General features: G+C 42.4%; 1 protein-coding gene across 2 annotated transcripts in view; it reads right to left on the bottom strand.

Moving 5' to 3' along the window:
- Positions 1–1,380: 1,380 nt before the first annotated feature.
- ADGRB1 (adhesion G protein-coupled receptor B1) overlaps positions 1,381–19,121 on the bottom strand; it is a 277,331-nt gene continuing 259,590 nt past the window's right edge. For both annotated transcript variants that reach the window (XM_048938834.1, XM_048938835.1), the window contains 4 exons: positions 18,389–19,068; positions 17,257–17,292; positions 15,513–15,617; positions 1,381–2,806 (listed from right to left, as the gene is read on the bottom strand). In XM_048938834.1, the coding sequence (XP_048794791.1) occupies positions 2,609–2,806; positions 15,513–15,617; positions 17,257–17,292; positions 18,389–19,068 (1,019 nt within the window). In that variant the 3' untranslated portion in view covers positions 1,381–2,608. The remainder of the gene's footprint in view (positions 2,807–15,512; positions 15,618–17,256; positions 17,293–18,388; positions 19,069–19,121) is intronic.

Consider the following 19,121-nt stretch of genomic DNA (forward strand, 5'->3'; position numbering starts at 1 on the left):
CTGACAAACATAGGAGGGAAGGGAAGGCATGGAATGGGGCAGGGCAGGGCGAGGGAAAACAGAATTAACTGGAGGAATTGAGCAGAGAAAGTCGAATATCAACAGTTATTAAACAAACATTTATCTCTGTAATTACATAACACCGTTAATGTCCTGCAAATCGGCTGGAGTGAATGGGTGAGTGGGAAAGGTCTGGGGAGAAAAGGGGAGATTTGGTTGGGCATGGGAGGAGAGGAAAAAAAAAGAAAAAAAAAGGTTTAAAACACAGTATAAAGATATCTGTATGCTAAAATTCATTATGTGTAACTATAATAATTACAATATCATACAACCCAGCATCTGAGGGAGGCCTTTGTGCTTTCCTGTTTCATAGAATAATCTAAAATTGGATGATAATATCACAGTCTTTATAAGTAATAATTTTCCTTATTTTTAAAATGTTTGGATTTGTGGGGTTTTTTTTAGTTTTTCTTTCCATTCATCCAGTATGTTACACACTTAATGGCAAGACAGATGCCACTGCCCTTTAAGACCAAAAACCCACATGGCCCAATGGAAAGAAGAAGCAGAGACGTTTGGATGTCAAGCAATGTCTCTCAATGAGAGAAGCAAGACTGGGGTCAGTGATTGGTTCACCTCTTGTATTCATTCATTTTCCCTAAAAATGTTAAATAATAAAAAAAGGAGAAACTCAAACACACCGTAACAACGCAGACCCTGATCAAGTTTTACTGCTGTCTGGAACAATACAGCTGCTCACAAGCAGAAGTTTGCCACAGCATGTCTCCAAAGTCGGGAGAGTTGTTCCAAATGTCACAGAATCATAGAATATCCCAAGTTGGAAGGGAGCCATAAGGATCACACTGTTGGAAATGGTAGGAAAAAATAAAAGAAATAAAAATCCTCTTGAAATGTCAGTGGTTTGTTTTTTAAGGTTAAAAATATTGCACAACACTTTTGGGTGTGAAATGTAGAGAGCTTTTATCTCCTTTTATAAATAGCTCTGAGAAATGCCTAATGAAAAAAAAATTGCTATTCTTTAAACATTGAAATAAAAAACATTTTATGATGAAAAATGTCCCACTCTACTGACCAGCTCCACTTTTTTGTTCTGGTAGGAGTATAAACCTGCCCGTTTGCTCTGGGCACTGGGGAAGGAGAAGAGCCAATGAAGGGAAAATAATCACAACTGAAAGTGAATAAAGCAAAGCGAAGTATTGCAAGTGAGCAGCAATGGGGCTGCGTGTTCCCACCATCCCAAACTTATCATGCAGCAACTTGCCTTCCACCTTCAGTAGGTGGCATCCTCACCCCATGCCTGTGTATTCATACGGCACAGAAAGGCATTCGAAACGACAAGAGCCAAAGAAAGGAAAGGTCTCGGGTTTCAAGTTCTCTTTTTATTGAAGAAAAGAAAAGAAGAAGGAAAAAAATAGATTATTTTTTTGTTTGTTTGTTTGTTTCCAAGTGGACGTTATTCGTGTTGTCAGTTTGTCTCAATGTCCTAAGGCAACATCTCTGTATACCAAATATCTCCAGGTACATTGGTGGATCTGTCTTTCCCTCTTTCTCTCTCTGCCTTCCAGGGAGGAGCAGCTTGGAACAAATCTGAGTCCAAAAGGAAAGAAAAGTAACAGGAAAAAAAAAAAAAAAAAGGATGAGGCCAAGCAGACCTTTGCAAGGCCCGTGCTGAGTTTATCTATGTAACAGTCAGTGAAATGACCTACATTCTTCTTGTTGGTCTGTTTTTCTAACACCTTCAACCTTTTCCCTGGAGACTGGGCGAGCAGATTTTGGAGGTGGTTCCTTTCTCCAGTGCTTGTCCCATCCCTTAGGGTGCACAGGAGCTCCACCATGAAGGGCTGAGAGGAGAAAGCCCCACCTTACCTCTCCCTCTAAGCCATAGGTGATGTGACTCTCGCCACCACTTCCCCCCGACCCCCTTAGGGATATGCTGCAGAGATGCCAGGACACCAGATCATGTGATAGCATGAAGAAGTGGGGACGTTTCCTCAGCCACCGCTTGACAGATCCCAGCTCCTTCCTTCTCAGATGAGATGATGAGGGAGAGGTGGGAAATGAGGACCGGCAAGGGATGCCATAGGTTGTGTCTCTTCCAGGACCTACAGCCACAACGCATCTCGGTGAGGCTCCCGCCGACGTCACCTCCTGTGCTCCCCAGACAACCTCTATCTTCTTGGCTCATGGTGGTGGTTTCTGGGTGTCCTTCTGCAGCTCTCCGTGGCACAGCAGGAAGGGTCCTGGCGTATGGCAGTGGCCCCAAAGCATCTCGACAGGGCTCTTCCCCAACAGCTCCTCCCCACCCTCTGCCTCCTCCTCGCTCTCTTCCAGGCTCACTTCTTCTCCAGTCCTACCTGGCAAAGCTTGTGTTGTCCTGAACCTACATCTACTATACTCTATAAAGCAATATTTCCCCACTCTGCTGAGAACAATACAAAAGTTACTCCGTCTTACCAAAGGTTTCAAAAGAAACCAAACACTTCTCTCGCTCGGTTCCGATTTAATTTAATCATTTCTTTAAAACGTGGTTTTGTTTGTTTGTTTCATTTGTTTTCTGGAAAAAAAAGTCCCTTTCTTCCCCTTCCGCTCAGACCTCCGTCTGAAGGTCAATAATGTCTTGTCCCACCAGAGGGATGGTGGCCCCTGTTTTCTCCCACTCTACAGTTTTTAGTTCTAGGGGAGATTGTGCCACAGGTTCGATGTCCTTTTTAACCCATGACGGTGGGGACTGGACTTTCCTGATTCCTTCCCAGGGTCTCTTGTTTGGTGTCTGCTGTTTTTCTTGCTGCGAGAGGAGGAAAGTGTAAAAGAAAGAGAAAAAAAATAAGAGAGAGATAAAGGTTAGATAAATGTTAGATGCAACAAATGCTATTTTTTCACCTTCCTTACTCTTACACCAAAGTAAATCTTTCTCATCCAAGATAATGTGGGATTTCAATGAAAATTTCACTTGGTGTCTATTTTCAGGAAGAAAAAAGCTTTTTTCTTTTGCTGTCTCTAGCACAGTACCTAGATACTTCAGCTTTCATCCAAGGGTTTTGCCATTCACAAATCCACTGGAAAACTGAAAACAATTTCAAGAATTTAACATCATTTTCTATTTCTACAGGAAATCCCTGTGTGAAAATGCAGATTATGTTGAGGTCTCTTTGAATGTACACTGACTGCCTTTTACGTACATTACATAGCACAGCTATTTATGGGCAATGGAACTGCAGTATGCTGGCTATTTTGCCAGTGAACTCATGCTGTTAGATGGGCTGTAATGTCAGCTCTGAGGCTGAAAGCATTGCCGTCAGCTCTACACAAAGCATTCAAGGGTTTATTGACTGTTATTAGTCCCCTCCTATGCTAGTGTCCCACCATGGATATCAGTCCTGGGAATGCCTTTCAATGTTTCTGCTGGTTTGCAACTACGTAAGACCCTGTAAAATGGGTGAACTCTTGAAGGGGGATCCATGCAACGATTTTAAATGAGCCGTTACACTAAACTGGCACCCTCCACCAAGAGTGATGGTTTTCACTATTAATTATCCCCTCAAAACACTCCAATACTGGGTGAGAAAACGCTTCCACTACCCGTGGCAGGAGAACAGAGCTCTTTTGAGCCATCTGCCAACAAGAAAGTGGAGACTGGCAGAAGGGGTGGGAGGAAAGGCAGATTCATGGGAGTGACAAGGAGGGAAGAAGTCTGGGAATAAGATGAGGAGACATGCATGGAGATCACATGCAGTCCAGGATGATAATGTCACCAGAATATATTGATGAGAGGAGATAAAGCCACACATAGACTATGCACTGTAGGATGCTGCAGAGATGAGTGATGCCCCATTTGAAACCTAAATGCCCATTTGATACACACTAATCCACCTGATTTGGATTTTGAATTTGTTCCTTCCTAAGAGCTTTTAGGTAGCCTGTGATTTGCAATGACAATGAGAAAGACACTGCATATTCATCACAACAGGGTTGGCTTTCATCACCTCACTCAAGCCACAATTTCTCCTTTTCTAAACTTTCACCCATTATATAAGGTGTGTTTGGAGTTGCCCCTGCATCCTGGCAGGGATCTTCTCTGAAAGCGTGGTAATGCATTGCAACAGGCTGCCCTGGGAGGTGGTAGCATCACCATCCCTGGTGAAGAAATGTGGAGATGGGGCACTTGGGGACATGGTTTAGTGGGCATGGTGGGGAGGGGTTGATGGTTGGGCTTGATGGTCTTAGTACTCTTTCCAGCCTTAAAGATTCTGTGATTCTATAAGTGATAGGCTCAGGGAGAAGTCTTCTCTCCAATGGGATGTGAAAACATTCTGAAATGATCATTGTTTTAATGCAAGGGGAGAAAATATAACTTTTTATAAGACCTTTGAAAGAAAGGGCTTTTTTTTAATCAAATTTTGGAAAATTATTGTTGAGAAGAATGCAAAACACCAGTTTTTAAATTCTGCAGCTGTGGTTTGCACTAACCCTTATGACACACAGGTTCTCTTATGCCCTGTGTTATTCTTGCTTTATTCCATGCCACAGTACAATTCTGATTACTAGCAATATGACAGAAAAGATGATACAACTGTAGACTAATTCCTTTATTTATTTTGGAACTCATGTAAGAATTACAGTTAGTAAAACCTAAAAACTTTTCATCTCTGTGGGTGTTATAATGAGACATATTCAAGCCTTCCTGAGGTGAAATTTTTACCTGTGGTGTTTCTGCAGACCATTAGTCTACCATGAAAAGATGCAGTGAGGTGGTGAACATAAAGACAAAAGCACAAATGGAGCAAAAACTGACATGAAACTGTAAGTTTTCCAAAAGATGAGGAATAAAAACCTTCGCCACAGTTGCTCTTCTCAATGAAAAATATTTTTTCTCCTATAATGGTTTCAGTGCCTTACTGACGTCCACTGCTGTGTTATTTAAAAGAGAGCAGCACAAATGATCATATGCTAAAGTTCATAAATAATTCCATCTTTTCTTTCAAATGAAAGCCTTTCTTTGATGGCACTTTTACATCCACCTTCAGCATCAGGTCCTTCTATTCCCAACCAGACTCTGTTTTAACAGTCCCTATGCCTGCCATGCTCCTGACCTTTAGCCTCTCCTTCACAGTGTGAATCTTCACACTGCATCCAGATCTCATCATATAGACTGAATGCAATTAGCAAACCACAGAGCCTTTGTAATGAATGAGCTACGGAGTCAGAGCAGCTGTAAATCCATATATGGAACTGAAATAGGAAAAAAATGAATAACTCATGAGTTCAGATTGACAACGTTGACTTCTGATCGGATACGTCACTGAGGAATAAGACATATGGGTTGCAATAATGACTCAGAAGTGATAAAAAAAAAAAAAGCATTAAACATTGGTAATTATTAAGAAAAGATTAATGATAGAAATCATAAGGAAAGGAAAAGAGATTGAAAGAGAAAACATCATTGTGACAGTGCACAACTTCACTCAGCACCTTGATTATATCATATGCACTCCATGAACTTCCCAACAGACCTTCTTCCCCACCAAAAAAAAAGGTACAGTGCAATCGAAGAGGGTGAAACATGAACAAAGTTATGGAGCATGTTCTGTAGGAGGAAGAGTCATGGATACTTCAGGCTTTTCAGCCTTGAAAGATGGTATGACACTTTGTGGCATTATTGATGGTAGGAGCAGGCTACTGATGGTAGTGATCATCTCTTCCAACACAAGAGCTGTTGGACTTGATCTTAGAGGTCTTTCCAACCTGAATGATTTAATGAAGTGACAGCATTCTGCTTCTTGTGGTCTTTCAGCACTAATCACTGGAGGATGAGGTTGATTTCTTGAGGCTGCATTATATGACTGCCCTGTTCTTTAATTTTCCCAAGTCACTTTGACTCTGAAGAGGAGAGGAGACAGGGCCAGACTGTCCTTGGGTCTGTTGCTCCTATCTGGTTTATCAGTGTAATGGACTGATGATAAGTTTATTGATTTCAAAGCCAACTGAAGGCAAGAAAATGAAGTGGAATCTCAAGCGATCACCAAATAGAGAGGGGAGGCTTGCCTTTAGTTCTCACTTCTCATAAATGAATGAGAATTTTCTCACAATGCCATGAGTGAAGGTGGGATGCATCAGCTATCCACTACCATAGAATAATAGAATATCGCAAGTTGGAAGGGATCCATAAGGATCATCAAGTCCTACCATGCACCAGAATCTCCTAGAGCAGTGTACATGACCATGTCCCTGCAGTAGTACAGAAAGGCTGCATTTGTAAGAAGTAAGATGAGATAGAACAAGAGGAAATGGCCTCGAGATGTGCCAGGGGAGGTTCAGTTTGGATATTAGGAAAAACATCTTATCTGAAAAGATTCAGTTCAGGCACTGGAACAGGCTACCCAGTGAAGTGCTGTAGTCACTGTTCCTGGAGGAACTCAAGAAACGTGGAGATGTGCCACTGAGGGACATGGTTTAGTGGGCAATACTGGTTGGACCTGATGATCTTAGAGGTCTTTTCCAACATTAATGATTGCATGATTCTATGAACTAAGCAGGTTAAGTGCCATCAGCCAGGCTGAGCTCTGGCAAGTATGCTGGCAGACTAATGAAAGTCTTCCCCTCTTGGCATGAGAATCATTACCAGGCTCCTGGGAAAAGCTTCTTTTCTTTCTTTCCCTCCATATATAAGTGTTTTTAATTGCATCTCAGTCATATACAGAAATGCCTCTGGGATCATGCTTCAGGTGGCACTGTCCCCCAGCCACGCTGAGGGGTCTCAGCAGCCCTAGCAGATAGGGGAAAACTAAGCTATGCACAGAAAAGAATAAAAATGAAAGAGGTGGTTGGGTAATCTGCCTGAAAAAGGCCCGGGTGCTGGGCCAGGGCTTGGTGCCTTGGTGAGAGCCAGGAATGGGCCAAGATAGAAGCTGAAAGCAGCAGAGCATGCTCTGCCAGTAACTCAGTGAGACAGAACCATTACTCTGGCTTGACATAGCCCAGGAGCTTCTGGGCACTGAGGAAGGGAAAAATGTTTATCAGTTCCTGGCTGGTGCCAGGATGGCAGAGCACAGTGCTTTGAATGAGGGGTTGGGAAGGGAGGGATGCCCAAGATAGGGTAAAATCTGACATATGGGGCAAATGAGTCTTTATCACAATGAAATGTGCAAGCTTCTAAGCTGCATCTCCTTTTTTATTTTATTTTTTTTTCCTTCTTTCTTTGTTTTCTTTTTCTTTGCCTTTCAGTTTATTTATTTATTTTTAATACCCAAATTTTATGGCTACCCTGAATGACCCGAGAAGGAACTCAGTGCTTTCTACAGAGCACTCTGAGATAACTCCCCTGGAACCAGCTATTTCCACGCTGTGTTCATCGCCTCTAGTGTCAACTTGAAGGATATTTCGTGACCCAAATGGTCTCTCCCCATGACACTGATGACTCCAGGACTAGAATGAAGTTATTCAGAGCATATAGCAGGGAATCTGAAAGACTAATGTGGCTCATGCTGTCTAATCCATCTCTGGATGAATGTCGATGAAAAGTGATTAGAAAATGGGAAAGCTGTCTTGTTTTTCTTACAGAATGATAAATTTTCCTTTCTTTGTTTGAAATAAGTTGTAACTGCAATTACTTCTTCTTATAATACAAACCTCCAAAGATGATAGTTTATGTTGTGGCTGATTTAACAGAAAAGCAAAATAAGAGGAACTGGCTCACTTTATTTAGAATTTCATGTGGGAAAGAAGAAGCAATAACGCATGCTTTTAAGTTGAATTCATGGAAATCAATTCAAAAGCTTGAAATATGTACTCACTGGGATATCAAAGTATGGATTCTGCTTCTGTATCATCTAAAGTTCAGATGGTCTAACCTACAGGGGTTGTGTTGAGCCAGTCTAGCAAGAACATGAACAGAGGCTTAAGAGCTCTATTGCAGAACCTAGAGAGCTCCTTCCATAGACTCATAAAGAAAGAGCTCCCTGTTTGAAGGCTGTAGAGAAAGCCAGTAATCTCACCAAGATGGACGGGCTATTCTCCAGGCTATTCTCTCTCACTGCTAATCTACCTAGTTAACAGATCATCCTATTTCTGCACTGAGGAAGCCATTGGTGAACATGGGCAACTGGGTGTTCCCCAAAAACACTGAAAATCTTTCACACCTCACAGGGGCACACAGTGATGCCATAAGGGTACCAATAGCACCCAAAGCATGATTCCTTAGAGATTCTTTTTCTTAACCAGTCCCAGTAACCAGGAGCTGCAACCTGCTGGTGAGCACTGAATAGTTTTGGAGTAGCCAATACCTGGTTTGCAACGAAAGGCAAGGCAGAAATTGACTGTCAACACAAAGATACTTGGAATAAGAAATGTTGGTGCCAGATATTGGGACATTGTTTTTGGATGGAGGAGCTGAAATGCTGAATGCTGGTACATGGGGCACGAGGTAGCTGACAGATGGTTTATGGCTGAATGAAAGAAAATCTGACATAACTTTCATAACAAAATTTATTGTAGTAGTTATACTATACGTAGCATTCCTCCCTATAACTGTTACTATAATTCGTCTTTTAATAGTTGTCAGTTATACAAGCTTGTAAAAATGCAGGGTATTAACCACATGTCACAGGGAAGACACGCTATTCATAATCAGGGCTTCTTTTTCAGAAGGACACAGGCACTCAATTTTCAGATTCCTCAGTGAGGAACAAGCCTGTGTTTGACACAACCACCACCATCTGAACTTCAACCCATGCGAAGAGGTTCCCATAGAGAGAAGCTCTATTTTCCCATCCAGGAGCAGAGCTGCCAGCTTTTGAGCCAGCGCAAAAAGAAGTGCAGGTAGCCATCAAGCAAGGGAATTAATTGTGTTAAGCAGCAGAGCATGCCAGAGAGACACACAGCTCTGAATAGCAATGAGTTACAGTGCTGATCAATAGTCCTTTTTTTCTCACTACTCTGTTAGATGCCAAAGCAAGTGCTGGTGGGATGGGCACATCCTGCAGGTGTCTGAAGGGACAAGCTAAGAATATGAAGAGGAAAATAAAGCAGAAACAGTAATAGAGCAGAAAATAGGGAAATGCCACAGAATGGCATAAAAAGAGTGCATATATTTTTCCACTTGGTTTTGGAGCAGTATTGGTCCAGGACCAACAGAGAGTTGAGACTCGATTTCAAAACTGAACTGAGAGCTGCATTACTGAATGAGTCCAGAGCCTTTATGTGAAGTCCAGGACAGGGTTACAGACAAAGCAAAAGTCTTTTTAGCTGCTGAGAGCAGCTAATAGGAAAGAACAGGCAGGGTAGTGAAATTTGCCAAGCATTGTTCAGCGTGGCTTTTGCTGACTCTGCACAAATAAAGATCTGCTGTTTGAAACAAAGGCAAAGCCAGATGCTGGGAAGGAGAGAGGAATATGTATGTGATTCAAACTTCTCTAATGGAACTGGATCAAAGGGCTCCTGCCAAGGGGGAAGGCAGGAGTGACACTTCTATCATTTTCAAAGCTGGCATTAAGCACAGAAGAAACAAAGCCCTGGCTTACCGTAGAGGCTACAAAGCCTCTGCTTTCATGCCATGCCGTTGTAGAGCATGGGGACCCCTCCTGATGTCCATCCCAAGTGCTGGAATCTCTTTAGCAATTAACTCACAGGGAGAAGACACTTAACCCTGACAATACAAATCTGTGCAGGAACATCTTTCCCATTCAGTACAAAGCAGTCTGAAAGTAGCTACTGTCTTACTTTAATGTGGATGGTTCTCAGCTGAGTTAATACAGACCATAGGAAACACATGCATGTATGGGAAAGAAGGAAAAAAACTGCCTGGAGGTTGCCAGGTAAAGGGTAGATTTTTAAAGTGAGAAACAAACTTGCAGCAAGATTGCCAGCATGGGAATTTACATTTTTAGCAATCAGGTGACTAAATCACAACACAAAGTGATGGGAGCAAGCAGGAAGTACCAAACTAGCCCTTCAACATGCACCTATTTGGGCAGCAAAATGTGCCTTAAAGATGCTACAGAGGGATATCTATTATCCTCATGGCTTGGATGAACTCAGGATGGTTGTGTTTCAATCCTACAGGATGTGCCCATCCCAACAGCACTAATGGAGTAAACAGCACTGTTGTTCAGAACTAATTTTAAGACTCATTTCAGTGTTAAAAGTGAAGGCTTTGGGAATCCAAGATGCTGAGAGCACTTACAATTATTTAAATCACTCAGGAATATGTGTGGCATAGGAGGCTGTTTTGCTGTGATGCCAATCTTGCTTTGATTGCCTCCAAACTTTTGATCCCTCCATGCTTCCTGGCTGCAGATAAGTTGTCTAAAGGATAAATATTCAGGCCTCTTGGATGCTTCAGCAGAAATGGCTCATTGATGGTCTGCTTGGGGTCTACACAGTACTCAGCTTGGTCCAGGGTAAATTGGAAGAGCAACAGTATGCAACAGTATGTACATTAGATGGCTGCAAGTCAGCTGAGAGGAGGATGAGCAAGTAAATCCAGATGTTCCTGAGTCAAAGTCCCTTATGGGGACAGAGGTAATCTATCCCAAAGTACAGCTTAACAGAAGTAAAAGAGTCTTGTCAGCAATCCTGTAATTTCCATTTGAATAAGGGCAGATTTAAAAAAAAATGAAATCATCCTCATCTTCCTTGCCTCATCTAAACTTGAAGACTTCAGGAGAGTTGAAACTGAATACAGCCCATGATAAGGTCATACAGAGGTCTATTAAAGAATGAAACATCTGACTTTTCAACTCGTAGTCATCAGATTTTGCTGTATGTCTGTCTGGTAATATTTTGATATTAACATTCCCTTTCACTGAAAAGTTAGCTGTGGGTAATAACATCAACATCCTTAATTAGTTAATAATGACACGAATGCATGAGATCTATTTATTCTACTGCAGCAGTATGGTGGTCTAGGCTTGAATGGGTTGATGGTTGGACTAGGTTTTCTTAGTGGTCTTTTCAAAGCATGATGATTCTATGATTCTACGAATGTAGGTAGATGAACAGTCTTGAATGCTTTGAACAGACATCCTGCTGGAAAATGTCATTTTAATTATGAATAGCTGAGCTTACTTCCAGTGGGAGCATTTTTAAAGCTGAGATTCACATATAAGAAAGTCCATGCCATATGGAAAAGATTTCATGGACTAAACTGACAATAATAAAAACCGGAGAAAACAAAGCACTTTGTCCAGAGAAGAATATTATTCTGTGTTAGTGAGGCTCAGAGTTAGTTTAACATTAGCAGCACACTTTGGTTTGTGGAAAAACAAACTGTTACAAACACTGATGCCACAAAATTTCCTGCGAAATGCATTAAAGGTGGTCATGCAGTATTCCCATTCTCCTAATAGACTATCTCTTTCATAAGGACAAGACTTCAAATCATACCAGGAGAGATTCAGGTTGGATATTAGAAAAAAATTACTCTCAGAAAGAGTGGTAATGCATTGGAACAGACTTTCCAGGGAGGTGTTGGAATCACTGTCCTTGGAGGCGTTCAAGAAACATGGGGCTGTGGCACTGAGGGACAGGGTTAGTGGGCATGCTGGTGATCAATATTGGTGGTGGTGGGTCAATACTTGGACTAGAAGATCTTAGTGGTCTTTTCCAACCATACTGATTCTATGACTATGATTCTAAGGAGAGCTTGTTTAGGCTTGGATTTCTTGGGATGCTCTGATGGTGTAAGGCTGTTTCTCTTTCAGCTGTACATGACACTGAGACTGTTGTCTCCCCATCCTCACCTAAAGGAGCAGAGCCTTCTGCATCCCTTTTTGCCTCCTCACTGTAGAAAAGAGATCTTCCACCCCAGTGTAAGGGAGCAGAGAAGTCTGAGCAAACGCTCCTAGGCTGCTGGATGAGGGGAAAGCAGAATTCTTCCCCACACCGGCCTCCATGTCTGTAGGAAGAGAAACAAACCCAGAGACACTTGTCAAGGCTGTCTCTAATTGGGCTTGGGCCATTCTCAACTCAGTAATACCTCTCAGAAATTGATGTTGTAAAGCTGAAAAGCTGAACAGCTCAAATGCATAGGAGGCTCTGATAATGTTCTCAGGTCTGCCAGTAACTATTTTGGGAAAAGGGCAGCCTTCTTAATCTTTGAACTGTACACTGCCATGCCACTTATCCAAAGTTTAAACATGTCATTGTACTTGGAGAGGCAGAATATATGTGTTGGTACAAACCTTCAGATCTCTGCTAAAAATCTGCTAAAAATCATGTTTTACAACTGAAGTTGGAGAAACTCTTGACAGTAAACACATGTGATGGTTGAATTTTCTATCTCCCTTCCTAGAGAGACAGAACTTTTGTTGTTCTTCTCACTCCCATTCTTCTGCTGGTGCTTTCTTCCACTGTAATAATTAAGCTGAAATGTGTCTAATACAATTAGAACAGTCAGTTTTGGCCTATGTGCTGAAGTACTATGATTTACATCAAAAATAAAAATCAAACCAAACCCTAAATAGAGGTCAGCACCATAGGAGTTCCCAAAGGCAATTTCTCCTATGTAGACATTTAGTCCAAGTCTCAGCAACAGCTTTCTGACCTTGCAGCTGAAAGAGGAGAGATGAATTGCAAGAAGATAGGGAAAAGCTTCGTGTCTTGGAAAGGACGTAAGACAGTGGGATATGCTGCCAGGATAGGCTGGAAAATTGCCAGGCTGGAGCGAGATGTGGTAGCATGACTTTGTGGTTACTTATTCAAAAGTGAAATCAAAGATACAGCAATGCAGGCATACAGCCTGCAGATAGTAAAGGTCCCTTCTGCTCTATGCTACTATGTGTGAAAAGATTTAAGGGTGTTCTAGGATCCTTATGACCTTGTTCATGCCCAAAAGGCAAGGAGTTTCCTGCTGGTGCATGTGTTTGGAGCCATGCATTATGGAAAGGCCTGGGACTAGTCCACAGTGCTTTCCAATGCAAAACAAAAGCCAGACTTATGCTAACATTACTTTCATCATTTCCACCAAAAGAAATTCTCCATCATTTTATAACTTAGACATGCATAAAACATTTCTTCTGTTGCTGGTTTAATCCTTAATATCATCAGTTTGGTTTCCTAGGTCAAGCTGAAGATGGCACATGATTTCTATTGGAGTCCCTAGCAGCAAACAGAAGGAAAAAAAGTGAAGAAAGACATTTATTTTCCTATGTTCTGCCTTGACTGTTACTAAACCAATAGCCACTACTGACTTACAGATACTGATCTTTGCAAGCTTCCCCTCCAGGATAACACCCAAGGAATAAGGCTCAGTCAATATACAAAGGTCACCTTCCCAGCTTTCTATCAGTTCAAAGCTCTTTGTTGCTGACTCTGGCAAATTAAATTCTAGATAGATTCAGTTGCATCTCTGAAATACCCGAAACATCTCAATCTATAAAACCCTCCTGCAAACATAACACAGATTAGCTTTGACATGGTATTTAGGCATTTGAGGTTTTTACAAATGAGGCATACCTAAATAGAAAAAAAAGCACAGATAAAAAATTCAGTGAGATACTTAGGGATTTCAGGGCAACATACGCTTCTTTGATCTGAATCTCTCTGCTAGATTTACTATTTCTATTCTATAACACTGGACAGCCCATAATGACACCTTGCCAAGCACAGTAAAATCAGGATTTGCTGGGAACTCATCTCCAGAGCTCAGCACAACTTTGCTGTGAGATCTCAATGCAACCCAAAGGCTCTGAAATTATCTACTATCACAGACTAAATCTCTTACTCAATCATTCTGCACTCCAGTCCCATGACAGAAACCTCACCAAAATAAACCTCACCTTCCTGGCCACGCTGAAGGTCTGTGCCTCCTGTAACTGACTTTGCTTACAGATGACCAATAATATTCTAACAACTCATCTTGCCCCTCTCTTTGAGAAAGGGCAGACCACAAATTTCATTTCTTACTGCCAGCCTGACTCTGATCCCTGTTTTCTTCCTTTTGCTGTAGCAAATATACTTCCCTGCAACTTCTGACTCCTGCCTAGCAGACCTAATGTTCTGAGACATCGGGGAGGTGACATCAGACTGTCCTTCCTTATCTTTGTTATCCACATCACTAGCTTCTCAGGCTGCAGATATCTGTTCTAGTACCAATCCCTCTGAAAAGCTGCAAAATCTTTCCCTCAGCCTGCATTCTTCAAAGACTCTTCCTTCCCTGCTTCGGTTGAGGAAAGCCTCGTATAACGTGATCAGCTGCCCCAGTGGCAGCTTAAATCCCATCACTAAGGCTTTTCTCAATAGCTGTGCCCACCTTGGACTCTATCTCAGACTCTGCAGGTGGAAAAGAAGATTCCTTCTATCCCTACAAAGCTCTCAGACACCTGATTTGATATTTTCATGTGGCCCTATGTGGAGCCAGGAATTGGACTCAATGAACTTTTGGTCCCTTCCATATCAAGATTCCATTTGATTCTATGATTCTCATTTCTTCCTTCTCTTTGCACTCAGATTTTCCCAAGACTGTTATGGTTTCCAGTTCCTAGTTATGGATGAATGCAGCACTCTCAGATGACCTGAACAGGAATCAAAGAATCATAGAATCACCAAGGTTAGAAAAGGCCTACAAGATCATCCAGTCAATCATTTGAATTGAAAGGGATCCTTAAAGGTCATCCAGTCCAACTCCCTTCAATGAACAGGGACAACAACAGCTAAATCAGGTTGCTCACAGCCTGGAATGACAAGGATGGAGCATCCACCACCTCTCTGGGCAACCTGTTTCAGTGCCTCACCATCTTTATTATAAACAACTTCTTTTTTGTATTCAGTCTAAATCTCCCCCCCTTAAGTTTGAAACCATTTCCCCTTGTTCTTTCACAGCAGGATGAATCCTCCTCTGGATGCACTCCAAGAGGTCCACATCCTCTTGTACCAAAGACTCCACATCCAGATGCAGAACTCGAGGTGAGTTCTCATCAGTGAGGAGTAGAGGAGCAGGGGCATTGCTCCCTTAGTTCCCACCTTCTGAACTTGAGGGCTGAGTGTAAAGCAGATGCTAGTAAAGACTGAGGCAAAAAGTTGTTGAGTACCTCAGCCTTCTCCTTGTCTGTAGTTACCAGCCGCCTGCATTTATCACTAGGGGGAGATACATTCACCTGAAATTTCCATTTCCAGCTTATGTACCGACAGAAGCCTTTCTTATCCTTCTTTGAGTCCCTTCCCAAGTTCAGTTCCAGCTGGGCCTTGGCCTTCCTTACTCCGTCCCTACAAAGCCTGGCAGCAAAGAACTGACACAAACATGGGAAATAGACATAGACAAGAAAACAGATTCCATGCATAACGAACAGACATGAGGAAAAATTTTTTCCATCTGGGATGATAATCACTCTGTAGATAAACTAGTGGTACCTTTGTGACTCTCCATGTCCAATGTGGTGCATGTGTTTGTTGCAATGTACACAAAACTCAAGGTAAGGCATTCAGGAATGGCTCCTAAATGTTCCTGCTTGCACTAGTGTGTCTCCAGGAGGTGAAGGTTCATGAGGTGTATGACTAACCTTGCTGTCCGTTGTTGGAGACTCCTTCTCCTTCTCTGCATGCTGAAGTTTTCTATTCAGATCTTGGAACATGTCTTGGTGACGTTTTCTTGTGTGCATGATTTTCTGAAGAAAATGCAAGGGCCACAGATCAGCAAAGCCTACTCAGCTGTACAAAACCAACATTTCCTCCTCTCAAAGCTACATACATTATTAAAACATAGATCTATCTCACTGCAGACTAAATCCAGCTTCCCTAGAGCAGCTCCAAAATTCTCTGAGGACCCACATGCAACACTGTAATTTCAGGATAAGACGATGGGAGAAAGTGAAGAAGTTTATTTTTTGAACTTATGGTTGTCCTGAAATTGCAAATGCCAGCTGTCCATGTTGCAAAATTTGTACACTGGTCTACCAGCTTGACTCAGGAAGCTCTGTTACCTTTCTTAACTGATTGCTGACCCTATGCCTGCTCTATTGGGACATGCCTCCTTGGCAAACATTTTCAGAGCTTATCTGAATACATAGGATTTAGGCTAAATAAGTTCTATCAGCATTTACGTCACAATTTCATTTTCTTTGTAATTTGGTCAGTCCGTATTTTACTTTTACTTTCTACCGACCAGGAGATGAAGGAAATATTTCTATAAAGGCTTCCCTCTGTGTGTGAGAGCATGGTGAAGATTGCTTGCTTGTGCTGTGCCAAATGGTCTATAATTGGAGAAAGTAGCTGATATAATTTAGGATCAGCACAGAAATGAATCAGCTCACATGAACACTCTGTAACTCAATTTCAGAACAAACTCCCAGTCTTGAGCTCTGAAGCGATTCTAGCATTAAATACAACTCCTCTTGGGCCCTCAGTCTGACTTCGTTTTGGAATAAGGAACCAGCTTTTAAGGGAAGACATGGCTCTGCCATCAAGGATGCCATGATTTGACTAAGTTCTGCACCAGCTCCCAGTAGCCCCATAGACACTCTTTCAAAGCTTTCCACTCCATCCTTTCAGTGTGAATACAGGCATTTCCCTTAGTGTAGATAGGATGTGAGGAAAACATTTTTTACAATAAGGGTAGTGAAATGCTGGAACGTTCACCAGAGAGATGGTAGATCTCTGGAGACTGTCAAGGTCAGGCTGGACTGGCTGGACCTGCAACCTAATCTGGTTGCAGGTGTTCCTGTTCATTGGAAGAGATTTGAACTAGATGGCTTTTAAGGGTCCCTTCCAACTCAACTGATTTTATGATTCTTTGATTCTCCCGGGCAAATTCTGTGAGGATCATTAATAGGTGTGAAAACCCAGGTTTGGTCATGGTTTGTGACAATGTAGACATATTACCTGCCTTTCTGTCATGCAACAGAGCTTTGGCACAAAAGTCAAGGCATTTTAGATCACTAAGCAAAGGACGTACTTGTGTTTCCTAAATAGGAATGCATTGCAGCCACCTGTAGCCCTTTTCCACTAGCTTATTTGCAAAAGAGATGCTATAAGTCTTGTGCACTCTGACATGGGATCTTCATTTACAAGTGTTTATGCAAAGGCAACAGCTTCATAAATTAAGCATGAGCCAATATAATCTACCCATTTGTTCAGCTGCACAGGGTAAGCCTTATTAAGCAGCCAGTGCAACTCTTTCTGCCCACCATTTTCCAACTTCTTTGGCAAAGGCTGCATTCCAACAAAGGTGGTGGCAAAAAAATGAAGCTGCATTTCCCTTTCTCTCCCTACCCTTCAAGAAACACATTCAAAAATTGATGTACTCACCTCAAAATCTAGTTCTGCATACCGTGATTTCCGTCTCTGGAGATTCAAAGGAAAAAGAGAGGGTGGTGAAGGTTAGTAAGGAACTGAGAGGCACAGACTGAACTGCACAGTAGATGAATCAGAGAGGCTCCTTCTCTTTTTACCTTTAAAGTGTTTCTCTGGCTAATCTTGATGGAAAGTGACAGTCTATAAGAAGGATCACTGACAAAAGCGCTGAAACCCAAGGAAGGCTGAACATGGAATTCTGGCTAATTCAGACCCCTGTCCTAGTTATGATCTTGAAGGTGGTTTTTACAGGATGGGAAGGAAATAAGAAGGCTCAGCCCAGAGAGCTAGCAGAGCTTCTGACCATCAGTCAGTAAAGATTGAAATTTGGGCAGCAACGGCCAAGACTTGCTCTCTGATAATAGGCAAGAAAATGGCCAGGTGCTGAGAAATGCAAAAGCTAGGGCAGACATCAGTGTGAGATGTACAAACTAGGGAAAACTGCTAATATATGTATTGAATTGTTGCAAGTAAGAAGGAGAGGGCTGCACTTCTACCAAACCTCTGACATCCTTTTGATGCAAAGAAAGTTGTGGGTCATATTTTAAGTATATGCCAGGCTGGATGGGGTCATGGACTACCTGATCTAATGCCTGCTTTAGTGCTTGGCAACTCTCTCCATGGCAGGGAAGTTGGATCTAGATGATCTTTGAAGTTACCTCCAACCCAAGTCATTCTGCGATGATTCTGTGATACATCTGCAATCAAGAGGATTTTCCTATCTTTGTCACTACTGAAGTCATCAAAATGGCAAACAGAAGAGGATAGGTGGAGAAAAGGTAATGCATGTGCCTTGGTCATGTGCCTTGTCCTAAAATGAACAGCTCTGACATGCCAAAGTTTTGATTTTAATTTGCATTACGTTGCAAAAGACAGCCCATCACACAATGGGCTGTAGCTGTGGAAGTAATGAGGGATTTTTAAAACAAAATTATGAAATGGTATCACCTGCCAGGGTTTCCTCACAGTAATATAATTATGGCACTACACAGTCGGCTACATCTGGCCCAACAATCCACTCTGGAAAAATCTGTTGAGGGCAGGGAACATCATGGGCTTGGAACAGCAATGGAATTCCCATGCTCACCTCCAAGGAGCTCATGGAGAGAGTGGAGACGGTCTCACTCTTGGACACCACACCTGAGTTCCCTGAGTCACCTGTGTCACACAGGCTGTTGGGAATCTGTGACTCGCTGGGGATATTCTGTGGAGGCAGCTGCTGCTGCTGTTGTATCATGGGAGAACCTTGCACCTCACTGCAAGTCATGGTCACAGGTTCCCGTGGAGGACTTTTGACGACAAAACCTGGGTCGGTAGCCATACTGAGGTGGATCAGCCGTGTCTGGGGCATCTGGTCTATATTGATGCTGTATTTGCTCTCATCCTTGGGTGGTTTGGCCCGTAAGGTGGATGTATTGGTAGGCAGAATGACATAGCTGGTGTCCAGTGTTTGTTCTTGTGCCCGAGAGAGTTCTGAGTCCAACTTCTTGAAGATGTCCCCGTCACAGATGTAGATAGACTTGGGTGGTTGATTCTTGTCCTTCTTCAGAGTGAGACTGTGATTGCTGAACTCATTCAGGTTGATGGCCCCCAGGTAGTGCGGGGAGCCCTGAAGATGCAACTTGGACACATTGGCTGGAAGACTGTTAAAGTTTGATGACCCCTTCTGATGATTGAGCTTCAATTTCTCTTCATCCTGTAGCGAAGGGCGCTTCAGTGTTCCTGTGATGGTGGAGGTCCTGCAGGCTGTGATGTCTTTATTCAGCACTAGAGAGACAGACAAGTATCCTCAGCACTGCATCTTAGCTTTGGTTAACACA

The sequence above is a fragment of the Lagopus muta genome, chromosome 3, assembly GCF_023343835.1.
Source record: "Lagopus muta isolate bLagMut1 chromosome 3, bLagMut1 primary, whole genome shotgun sequence".
NCBI classification, from domain to species: domain Eukaryota; kingdom Metazoa; phylum Chordata; class Aves; order Galliformes; family Phasianidae; genus Lagopus; species Lagopus muta.